This window comes from Pristiophorus japonicus, chromosome 14 (assembly GCF_044704955.1).
Source record: "Pristiophorus japonicus isolate sPriJap1 chromosome 14, sPriJap1.hap1, whole genome shotgun sequence".
NCBI lineage: Eukaryota > Metazoa > Chordata > Chondrichthyes > Pristiophoridae > Pristiophorus > Pristiophorus japonicus.
Window position 1 is genome coordinate 40,244,086 of NC_091990.1, and position 12,725 is coordinate 40,256,810.

General features: G+C 42.4%; 1 protein-coding gene across 2 annotated transcripts; it reads left to right on the forward strand.

Annotated features, from left to right (window-relative positions):
* Positions 1–4,715: 4,715 nt before the first annotated feature.
* Positions 4,716–12,268, forward strand: LOC139279375 (interferon alpha-inducible protein 27-like protein 2). 2 transcript variants are annotated; one of them, XM_070898493.1, is made up of 4 exons: positions 4,716–4,804; positions 7,313–7,365; positions 10,666–10,827; positions 12,062–12,268. In XM_070898493.1, exons 2-4 carry the CDS (start codon positions 7,323–7,325, stop codon positions 12,148–12,150), a joined length of 294 nt encoding a protein of 97 aa, XP_070754594.1. In that variant the 5' UTR covers positions 4,716–4,804; positions 7,313–7,322; the 3' UTR covers positions 12,151–12,268. The 2 variants fall into 2 exon arrangements, with proteins under 2 accessions (XP_070754594.1, XP_070754595.1); XM_070898494.1 differs by lacking the exon at positions 4,716–4,804 and adding an exon at positions 5,004–5,159.
* The last annotated feature ends 457 nt before the right edge of the window (positions 12,269–12,725 follow it).

Below are 12,725 nucleotides of genomic sequence, written 5' to 3' on the forward strand. Positions count from 1 at the left end.
CCACCTCTCCCAGAACTGGTTCCAATGTCCCAGGAATTTGAATCCCTCCCTTATGCACCACTCCTCAAGCCACGTATTCATCTGAGCTATCCTGCGATTCCTACTCTGACTAGCACATGGCACTGGTAGCAATCCTGAGATTACTACTTTTGAGGTCCTACTTTTAATTTAGCTCCTAGCTCCCTAACATTTTCCCCCCAAACAGATAAGTAAAGACAAAATAATGGGAGTGATGGTATTGCCTTCAATGTCTCACACCACTTCTGCCTCCAGTAAGAAACTCGGGTGGAACCTCCTCATAGACGAACGGGTCTCCTTTATGAAACAGCACAACCAATTACTGCAGCCCCAACTTCATCATCAGCAGTGTAATTTGATGGGGGATTGGGGTGGCGCTACTGCCACCAGAGGGGCGAAACATTGCCATGGAGGAGGTTTTCTCAGTCTGCATTGGTAGTAGCAATGCTGTTAGTAGCAACAGTAAACAGTCATCAATGCTGGCGTTATTTCCTCTGGTCATGCTGAGCTTTGTCGTTTAAAGGAGCAGATAGGAAGTAAACAATGATGTTGTAGGCTTTATTTGATGTGGTTTTTTTTTACAATATTTTTCTTGTTGACTCAATTGTTGATAAAATTTGGTGCCGATAATATTGTTTTGCTCCTAAAATTGGGCAATGGGTTCCCCCTTTGGAATCATTCCATCTTCATGTTTTTGAAGGAAGAGAGGTGGATCAATTGAGAATCAATTGCACTGAGGATTTTTTCCAAACAATAACTGATGATGATGACGATTATGCTACCAACTTACTAATTCGGATAATGGGTATTCCTATTTCTATCCATCTTCAGTTATACTATTTGGAGGAAGATAATGAATAAGAGAAGGATGTGAGACATGTCAGGCTACACGAGAGGAGAGCTGCAACCGGTTACCTTCCCAACCTTCATGTTTAAGCCAAGGTGAACTTCCCGGGATGGGGCTGAGAAACAGCACACGTGTGGGCTGAGATTCGCCATGGTGGCTGTGAATGGTGTTGTGCCACCTGCTGCTAGCTGAGTTCCAATCAATCTCCAGGGCAGGCACACAACTCTGAAAGGCTTTTAGAGTCACTGCAACTCTGAACTTTCAACTCTTTTAGGGCAAACATAAACATTAATTCACGTGCCCCCCGATCTGGGGGACACTCCAAACATTTCCCAAGGCCCTTTTTTTTGTTTTTTTGTTGGTTTTTTTTGTATTTTTTGTAGGGTTTTTTTTGTGTTTTTTTTAGGGCATTAAAATTCCATATTTTACAAGTGGCCCCTATAAAAGGGGAGGGGGAGACTAAAAACATGGGCAATTAAAACAAATTAAACTTTAAAACATAAAATCAAATTAAAATGTGGTTGCCGGGGGTAATAATGCACTCCAGTCTCTCCGGTGCCCACCTCTCGCGGAAGGCCGCGAGCGTACTGGTGGACACCCCACTCTGAACTTTCAACTCTTTTTGAGGGAGACAAAATAAACATTAAATCAAGTGCCCCCCGATCTGGGGGACACTCGAACATTTTTTGAGGCCCTTTTTTGTGTGTTTTTTTTTTGTTTTTTGTTTATTTTTGTGTATTTTTTTTGTGTTTTTTTTGGGCATTAAATCATTTTTTTCAAGTGCCCCCTATAAAAGGGGAGGGGGGCACTAAAACCGGCATTTAAAATAAATTAGACTTTAAAACATGTAAAATCAAATTAAAATTTGATTGCCGGGGGTAATGATGCACTCCAGTCCCTCCGGCGCCCACCTCTCGCGGAAGGCCGCGAGCGTACCGGTGGACACCCCACTCTGAACTTTCATGCCTTGGACTCATTCCAGCCTGCAATTAATCAACTTGAATAGCACAAATTAATGAGCATTCATTAAGGTCAACGGGCCAAAGTGAGTTAACACCTTGTCCTCTCACCCCTTGACCTGGATTTGAATCCAGTCCAGACCGATGGGAAGGAAACCTCATTCCTATTGTGGCTGCCAGAGGCTAACATGAATTAAATTTAGATGCTCTCAACCGAGATCCTAGTGGGCCTGAATCTTAGCATAAACTGCCCATCATTTCTCACTCAGACAAATGTCACATGGATAGATACTCTTTTGAGGATGGGACTATGCATATTGTTGATAGAGCAGAGGTTTTACTATGCATTTGGCCGTTGTAATTGACCTGATAGTAAATGAAACATGTCCTATTTCCTAGCATCAACATCTCTCACATTGTTAAGCACAAATATTTACCATTTTTTTCCCCAAAAACGAGAAACAATAGTACAAATATGCAAACAAGAAAAGAATGAAAAAGTTAATGAAGCAGAGATGCATTTGAAGGTGGCAGGGCAATGGAATTGAGCAGTAGCCTCTGAAACAATAAAAGGGAATTGATGTGGATAACAACTGCCTTCAGCTACCTAGGCCCCAAGCTCTGGAACTCCCTCCTTAAACCTCTCCGCCTCTCTACCTCTCTTTCCTCCTTCAAGATGCTCCTTAGCTATTTACAATCTATATTAACGACTTGAAAGAAAGGACCGAGTGTAACGTAGTCAAGTTTGCTGATGATACAAAGATGGGAGGAAAAGCAATGCATGAGGAGGACACAAAAAAACTGTAAAAGGACTTAGACAGACTCAGTGAGTGGGCAAAAATTTGGCAGATGGAGTATAATGTTGGAAAGTGTGAAGTCATGCACTTTGGCAGAAAAAAAATCAAACACCAAGTTATTATTTAAATGGAGAAATATTGCAAAGTGCTGCATTACAGCAGGACCTGGGGATACTTGTGCATAAAACACAAAAGGATAGTATGCAGGTACAGCAAGTGATCAGGAAGGCCAATAGAATCTTGGCCTTTATTGCAAAGGGGATGGAGTATAAAAGCAGGGAAGTCTTGCTACAGCTATACAGAGTATTGGTGAGGCCACACCTGGAATTCTGCATACAGTTTTGGTTTCCATATTTACGAAAGGATATCCTTGCTTTGGAGGCAGTTCAGAGAAGGTTCACTAGGTTGATTCCAGAGATGAGTGGTTGACATATGAGGAAAGGTTGAGTAGGTTGGGCCTCCACTCATTGGAATTCAGAAGAATGAGAGGTGATCTTATTGAAATGTGTAAGATTATGAGGGGGCTTGACAAGGTGGATGCAGAGAGGATGTTTCCACTGAGAGGGGAGACTAGAACTAGAGGGCACAATCTTAGAATAAGGGGCCGCCCATTTAAAACTGAGATGAGAAGGAATTTCTTCTCTCAGAGGGTTGTAAATCTGTGGAATTCACTGCCTCGGAGCTGTGGAAGCTGGGACATTGAATAAATTTAAGACAGAAATAGACAGTTTTTTAAACTATAAGGAAATAAGGGGTTATGTAATAAGCGGGCAGGGAAGTGGAGCTGAGTCCATGATCGGAACAGCCATGATTGTATTAAATGGCGGAGCAGGCTCGAGGGACAGTATGGCCTACTCCTGCTCGTATTTCTTATGTTTTTATGATGTTAAAATGTACCTCTTCTGCCCTAATTTCTTCTTATCTGGCTCGATGTCAAATTGATTTTTTTGACTTATAACACACCTGTTATAACCGCACCTTGGGACATTTTACTACGTTAAAGGCACTATGTAAATACAAGTTGTTGGTGTTGATAACAAGCTGGGGATTTCATTGTATCACAATGCTTTCCAAAATCTGTCAGGTTCAATTAATTGTCTGACTGAAAACAATTTAATATATATATGTAGCAAATCCCTTCATTTAATTTTTCAGCTCAGTAGAAAACATATTGTATTTTCATGCAATTGTAGGAGCAAAGAAATGTACAGGACTGGAAAGGTCCATTGTTGCCCATACCAGTATCTAAGGATTAATACAGACAACAAAACCCGTAACCCATTGATCAAATTCTTCTCCAGATAATTACTTAACTTTGCAGAAATCTGATTATTCACCACCATCATCATCATAGGCGGTCCCTCGAACGAGGGTGACTTGCTTCCACACCAAAAGGGATGAGTTTGCAGATGTTTCAATGAAGGACGGGATATTCCAGTCGTGAATGTCAGGGGTTCATAACAAGAGTGAATGCACGTCACAGTAAAGTTTTGTTTGTAAAGAGTTTTGGGCAGTCCTGAGCGATGTGATAATGGCACCAAAGAATGCATGTTATTTCTTTCTTCAACACGGACAGCAGCTGGCGACCTATTCTGTTGTGGAGGGAAGAGGTGGGCTGCATTGCAGATCAGCTAAAATCTGTTCTCTCCTGACATCTACACGTGTATTTTCCAACAGTTGCCACTGGATCCCAATGAGGACTGGGAAATCCTGGCTGATTCTCCAAGTAAATTGGTGTCAATTGGCCCAATTACAGCCTGTCTTTCTCAGCTGAGCCTTTGGGGAGCCAGCATTACAACTATTTTAGTTGTGAACATTAAACAAGTGCCACCTGATTAAAGGGGGGGGGGGTCACCTTGTTTTTTATTTATTTATATTTTTGAGGGCACCAAAAAAACACAAATTATGCAAGTGCCCCCTGGCTAAAAGGGGGGAGGGGGCACTGAAACTGACACACATGACAAATTAAAATTTAGTTGCTGGCAGAAGGCAGCCAGCATTACAGTTTTGCATTTGTTGATTCAGGCAAATAGGGCGTGTCTCACTAGAATTGAAACTGGTTTGTTTCTCTTGGAATGAGGCCAGGAGTGCTGTATATGTAGGCTTGCACTGTTGTGTATAAAGGGTCGCAGTGCTGCTAGCTCGACATTCACGGCGCATTGGATTCTTCATTGCAACCTTTGGTAAATTATTCGAATACTTTAGATGAAATGTTTGCAATAATCTATGTATAATTGGTCGTGCGTAGTGCCTCACACAAACGGTTTTAATTTACTTTTAACTTCCTCACTTTAGTCACAGTGTAGGTGGAGCTGTCTGGCGTTTATGTTGTGGCACGACGTTTCCTCCTTTTCTCTGCCATTTTTTCTCCACTTATCCTCTCCTCTCCTGAAGCCGTTGACCCTTTGCTGGAGTATTATCCCACAGGCGCTCCACTAACTCACCAAAGTGGGCATTCCTCATTCATTAACTCAGATAGTGAGTGTTACCAGACTATTCAACCAGGGAGCACATCCAGCATAATATCCTCATCTCAAGGTAAGATTTTCACTTTGTGCTATTTGTAACAAAAGCATAAAACTTGTTCTTCACCAGCAGGTTCATGGTTTTGCTGCAAATAGCCCGGGGGGGGGGGGAGGGAGGGGAGATCTCCCTCCCACCCCATTAGCCCAACATCGAGGCATGTGCACTTCCAGAAGTCGTCTCTGGTTAGAGATCCGAACTGGGAATCCTGCCTGATCGATACTGAGAAATGTAAGAGAATAAAGGGACCTTGAAGTACATGTCCTTGAAGGAAGCAGGACAGGTAGATAAGGTGGTTAAGAAGGCATACGGGATACTTTTCTTTCTTAGATGAGCAGAGAGGTTATTCTAGAATGTATAAAACTGCATACAGTTCTGGTCACCACATTACAGGAAAGATGTGATTTCATTAGAGAGGATACAAAAGAAATTTATGACAATATTGCCAGGACTGGAGAATTGTTGCTATGAAAAAAGATTGGATAGACAGGGGTTGTTTTCTTTGTAACAGAGGCTGAGGGGTGATGTAATTGAGATATATAAAATTATGAGGGGCCGAAATAGAGTGGATCAGAAGTGCCTTATTTCCCTTAGCAGAGGGGTCAATAACCGGGACATAGATTTAAAGTAATTGGCAAAAGGATTAGAGGGGAGTTAGAGAACTTTTTGTAACCAGAGGGTGGTAGGGTTCTAGAGCTCATTGGTAGAGATAGAAACCCTCATCACATTTTAAAAAGTAAGAGTCTGAAATTATTTAATCCCACTTCTGAATTCCTTTGGCTCTTGAAAGATTGATTATTATTGTGTAAATTGCCTTTCTTTAAACTTTGCACTTTCAAAAATTGGCTCCTGTAGACTACAAAATCTTTAATCACTACTATTTTAATTGCCCCGTTTGTTCAGAGACAATTTAAAAATAACACTAAATAACCTCAATTTCCTTGCCCATCCAATATATCAAGGTGTTAATCTCATTTAGTGCATCTTTCTGATGTATACCCAAAGCCTTGCCATATCTTTCAGCTTGTTATATCCATCTTGAGATTTTCTCTGCTTCACTAAAATCAGATTTATTTTGAGAACGAGCGTGACAAGAAGCCATTAATCTGTGTTTTCAAAATGCATACTTCCTGTTATCGATTTTCCCCTGGTTTGTTTTTTCAGTATGTTCTGCAGAGAACCATTTTTGTTTCTGACAATTACTGGATGCTTCTCTCATTGGCTGCTGTGTTTCCAAAATTACAACATTTCAAAGTATTTAATCGGCTGTAAAGCATTTTGGGATTGGCACCATGTTGGATTGGGGTGCTATTTCAATAGACTCTGATATCAAATGCAACCAACAGTACTTTATTCCCAGCAGCTTGTTTTAAAGTGTCCCACCTTTCTGATCCAGCTTGGATAGGTTCTTCTCATAACCAGTCCCAGTTGATCAGTACTGGCTCCCCCTCTATTTTCACTCACTCAGCACCTTGCCTTTTATTACAATACACCTTATTGTAATTATACCTGACATAGCTCAGAGTAGAGTGCTTGTTTCGGGAGTCTAGTATCAGACATGCAGACAATGTGGTCTGCCTATCGAAGCTGATCGAGTGTGGTCAATGCTTCGATGCTGGGGATGATGGCCTGATGTGTTACATTGAAAGAACAATCAATCACAATAAAAATGCGCATGCCTGACAAGGAGAGTGAAATATCTACAGTGTTTACCCCTACAATGAGGTTTATAGGATTGTAAGGTGTCAGCCCTGGCTCAGTGGTAGTGTTGAAGTATCACTCAAGCGACACAAGTACAAAATCTAGGCTGGTACTCCAATGCCCCACCGAGGCCCTGTCTGCCCTCTTGGGTGGATGTAAAAGACCCCTTGGCACTATATCAAAGCAGAGCAGGGGAGTTCTTCTCGGTGTCCTGGACAATAGTTATCCCTTAACCAACATAACTGAAACAAATGATCTGGCACAATCACATTGTTGTTCGTGGGAGATTGCTGTGTGCAAACTGTCTGCTGCTTTTCCTATATCATAACAGTGAATAGGCTTTAAATTATTTAATTGGCTTAAGCGCTTTGGGACATGCTTAAGCGCTTTGGGACATACTGAAGCAGTGAAAGACGGTTTCTCAATGCTAGTTTTTTTTTTAAACAAAAGATTTTTTCTTTTTACAGAAACAAAGCAATGGGCTTATTAACAGCTGCAATTATTACAACTGCCGGTGCAGGTAAGCATCGCTCCACTTTGCCATGTGATAAATTGATTTTTCCAAATGAGGTAAAACAATTCTAGGAATTGAAATTGCCACCAACCTGGTTTCCCATGGGCGGACTAGTTCAAATCATCCCTGATGTTTCTAAAGTAGGCGATAATGATGCACTATGGCAGTGTAGTATTTTCAAATCATTCAGCTTCATGAATTAAAGAAGAAAGAAACTGGTATTGAGAGTAAAGTAGGAAGTTATGGCTAACACTGGGACTGTCACAGTAATGTTTGTTTGGTGCATAGTTGTAATGTTTACTGGCTTACTTGGCTTGACCTTTTAAAGTCAGCCATTCAGGTATCTCCTGAAGTGGAGAAGTGGACTAAATAGCTACTGAGGAAGTTTCTCTAGATTATCAGCTGCTTGCTTCCTTGTTATCTGAAGGTTTGAAATAAACAGAAGATGTCTGGATTTCTTTTTCTCCTCAAAAGTACTCAATTTGATTTACTGGTAGTTTTTTTTACAAATTGTGACATCAGATTTTAAGATGAGCACATAACCTAGGCTGACACTTCAGTGTAGTACTGAGGGAGTACTGCACTATCGGAGGTGCCATCGGAGGTTAAAGCAAGGCCCCTTCTGCCTTCTTGGGCGGATCCATGGCACTATTCAAAAGAACAGGAGAGTTCTCCAATATTTATCTCTCAATCAATATCACTAAAACAGCTTATCTATCATTAACCCATTGCTATCCTTGCTTTGCACAAATTGGCTGCTGCATTTCCTGCATTGCAACAGTGACTGCACTTCAAACAAGTACTTAATTGGTTGTAAAGTGTATGTGTATATGTAATATATATATATATATATAACACTCCTTAAAACCTAACACTTGGTCACCTGCCCTAATCTTTCTGTGTGGTTCAATGTCAAATATTTGTCTTATAACACTCCTGTGAAGCACCTTGGGACATTTTACTACATTTATAGGTGCTATATAAATACAAGTTCTTTTTTTCCTCTCTCTCTCTCTCTCTCTCTCTCTCTCTCTCTCTCTCTCTCTCTCTCTCTCTCTCTCTTGCTCCCTTCTTTCTTTTTCTTTCATTTCGGGTAGAGGCGGTGAGAAGCACCAGGCCCCACAAAGAAAATAAAAACGCTCATTTCTTTGGGCCTCTTGTGCCCAGAGCACCTCTTCCCACTGTCTCCACCTCGCTACAAACCTACAACAGCTTGGCTGCTCAGGCCAGTAGTTAAAATTGCAGTCGGGTCCTGATGACACCATTGCAGTCTGACGGGCATGTGTAAAGTAGGACCACGCTGACTTTGGCAGGTTACTTTGCCGCTTGCTCAGTAGAGCACGATAAACTTCAGGACGGGTATTACTTCATCACGACTTTCTGCTGGGTCAGTAAGCCGGACATTGGAATTGCCACCAACCTGGTTTCCGGTTCAAATCACCCCTGATGTTTCAATAATGATGCACTATGGCAGTGTAGTATTTTCAACTCATTCAGCAGCTTCATCAACCAAAGAAGGAAGAAACTGGTACTGAGAGTAAAGCAGAAAGTCATGGCTAACACTGGGACTGTCACAGTTATGTTCGTTCAGTCCTAGGGGTTCAATGTGATGCTCACCTCAATACTTGCAGCTCTTTTGCTGTGAACAAAAATAGACAATTAAATCAAATGTCCCCTGATTAAAGGGGGGGACATCCAAAACTTTCAAACAAGTGCACTTTTTTGGGGGGTTTTGTGGGGTTTTTTGGGCACTAAAGCCACAAATTATGCAAGTGCTCCCTATAAAAGGGGAGGGGGGCACTAAAACCAGCAATAAAACAAATTAAACTTTAAAACATTTAAAATTAAATTAAAATTTGGTTGCCGGGGGTGAGGGGGGAAGGCCGCGAGCGTACCGGTGGACACCCTGTGCTCCATCTCTAGGGACACCCTGGCCCGGATGTACGTGCGGAAGAGAGACAGGCAGTCGGGCTGAACGACCCCCTCGGCCGGCGCTGCCTGGACCGGCTGATGGCACCCTTGGCTGTGCCCAGGAGCAGTCCTACGAGGAGGCCTTTGGACCTACCCGCTCCCCTCCGCACAGGGTGCCCAAAGATCAGGAGCGTGGGACTACCGCAATACTTACAACTCTTTTGTTGAACAACAGCTATACAACTCTTTTTGAGTAAACAAAAGAAACATTAGATCAAGTGCCCCCCGATCTGGGGGACACTCCAAACATTTCACACGGCCCTTTTTTTTTGTTTTTTTTGGTGATTTTTGTGGGGGGTTTTTTGGGTATAAAATAATAGTTTTTTTTCTCCAAGTGCCCCCTATAAAAGGGGAGGGGGACACTAAAAACACCGGCAATTAAAACAAATTAAACTTTAAAACATAAAATCAAATTAAAATTTGGTTGTCGGGGGTGATGATGCACTCCAGTCCCTCCGGCGCCCACCTCTCGCAGAAGGCCGCGAGCGTACCGGTGGACACCGCGTGCTCCATCTCTAGGGACACCCTGGCCCGGATGTAGGCACGGAAGAGAGGCAGGCAGTCAGGCTGAATGACCCCCTCGACCGCCCGCTGCCTGGACCGGCTGATGGCACCCTTGGCCGTGCCCAGGAGCAGTCCTACGAGGAGGCCCTCGGACCTACTCGCTCCCCTCCGCACAGGGTGCCCAAAGATCAGGAGCGTGGGACTACCGCAATACTTACAGACAGAATTCCATTAGATTGCTGCAACCACTTAATGTTTATAACATATAATTGATGTTTCCTGTAATTCAGTGCATAGCAATGCAGCATGAACCATGAGTAACAGTGGTTGGTGTCTGTTATTCTTGAACTTGCTGTTTAATTCTGGTACCTTTATTAAGCTTCAGTGCTGTTAAAGGTTGAGAGATAGAATTTCTCCCAATTATCTGCAATAACTTTTGAATATCGGCAGAACTCTTGGACTAATAGCTTAAATGGCCATTTATATCGCTTCTCCGGGTTTCGGTCAAAGTTACGGCAGATAATCAGGTGCACCCCTGTGGAAATGCCAGGCATGGCACCTTCAAGAAATTTGGAAGAATGTCTTGGATCTGGATTATTATTACAAATATAACTAATATTCCGAGATGCTGGACGGAAATATTGTGAAGAAAATAAAACGTCACTGCAGACAGGACGAATTCTGACATGGTACGATTGTACATTTCAGGCATTAGATCTATTGTTAAATTGCCTGAGTGTGGCTCTTATTTGAATCCCTATGTGTCACTTGGCTTGTACGAAGCTCCTGTATATATGTGCTATGTTCAAACGGGGATGTCTCCTATTTCAGCTGGTGCCGTTGCTGCTGCTCCTGCGGTTCTGGCTCTGGTGGGATTTACCAGTGCGGGAATAGCAGCCGGTTCTATCGCTGCAGGTATGATGTCTACGGCTGCTGCCGCCAATGGAGGAGCTGTAGCAGCTGGAAGTCTGGTGGCCATCCTTCAATCTGTTGGTAAGGCTCAGTGATAAGTCATGAATATTTGTCAATCTTTTAAAGCCTCACTGATGATGCCTGGCTTTCTCTGCATCTATGAAGATGCTGAATATCATTTGATATTAAATACTCATTTGTTTTGGTAACTTTTCTTAGTACAGTCTTCATTCAAACTAAATGCAATAATCTAGAATTCTGCTATGTCTTAATCTCAACAAAGTGCTAATGAAATATGGGTTGGCTTTGCTATCAATACAAATAAAGAAATGTCCAATGGATTATAATATGGATTCCACCCTTCCCTAATTTACTGTTCAGCTCTGGAATATAAGGGGCTAGGTTATCAGTTGGAGGCTTTTTCAGGCGATAATGGCGGTGGGTCGATAAAATTGGCGCCGGGAAATGGTTTGCACCTGCAGCCACAAAATTCAGCAGCTGTGCCCTGAGTGTGGAGCAGAGCACCAAGGGAGGCGTTGCACACCTCTCTTAGGGAACTAGGCCGGCTGAGCAACTGAAAATCTGTTGCAAAAGAGCCGGCCTTGGAACACCCTGAGTGGCTTCCCTGGAAAGAAATTGCCAAAAAAACACACAGCATTCCCAATACCTTGCTCACCCCACAAAGATAAATCGCAAAATAAAACAAAGAAAAAAACACTGACACTTACCTTGTGTAGTCATTCCTTCCCTCACCGTTGCATGAACAGCTCGGACCGAGGCCGTTCCGGATTTCGGAATGTCTTTCCAACGCCCGAATCCGGAAATACCTGGGCCAAGGTCCAGGGCGGCAGAGGGGGGGAGCAGCGGGTCCGGGTGCTGCAGGACTGGGTCTGGGTGCTGTGGTGAGGGGGGGGGGGGGATTATTTACTGTTGTGAAAAAAAAACTATTTGGCTCAGCGGTGACCCTTAGTTAGATTTAAAAAAAAAAAAGCCTGGGATAAACCTGCGTTACAGCCATTGGGACAAAGGGATAGGAATGAAGACCTGCAAAAAAGGTAAGTTAATGTTTTTAATTGTAATTCTTTTGCAGCGATTCGCTAGAAAAGGGTCTTGTGAATGTTTTGTGTTTTTTTTTATTTTTTGGAATTTCCCGGCGGGCCTGGAAGCTGGCCGTCTGGATGCAAATCATTTGTATATCCATTACTGCCCTTCCGGGACGTCAATAGAAATGGAAGCCCAATGAATATCCAGCCTAATAGTGTTGATTATGAACAAATTCAGGACATCTCAATTTATTATTTTCTTATCTTTAAAGGAGCGGTTGGACTCTCTACCGTTGCCACTGCTGCAGTGGGAACTGGAGGTGGTGCCTTAGCTGGAGGTCTTGCAGCTATACTCATTTGAAAAAGGAAAGTGCCTTAAGACACCTGAAAATCAATGCACATCTTTCCTCTTAATTCTCCATATGAAGGAATAAAAATATAATCAAAAATAAATAAAGCTTCTGAATATTCTGTCTTGTCTCTGACTGTTTTGCCTTCTAGAATATAGCAGAGTGGAATGTATAATGCTGGAATTTAGCTCTGGAAGCAGGTTATAATCTCCCACCATAACCAACTACAACCAGCTTCAAGCCAAGATTCCAGCTATGAAACGTTCCGCACCTCTGTTCTGAATTGATGAGCTACAGGATCAGTTTTGTTTACTGCTAATTCTTAGTGATATTTTGCTGAAACTAATTTGTGTGTTATAGGAGTATAACTCGATACTTATAATCTTAGCAATATCTTGCCCAAATGCAGTTGTTTCAATCCTGTGGTTTGCTTCAAAACCCTCGCTAAAGGGCCATTGCTTGATTTAAAGGTTTGAGACCTATTCATGTACACGTTTTTTCTAAAGACACAAAAGTTCCTTTGCCTGTCTCTAGAATCTGAAATCCTGAATATCCAGACTTTGGGAAGCTGTAAGCAGATTAATCA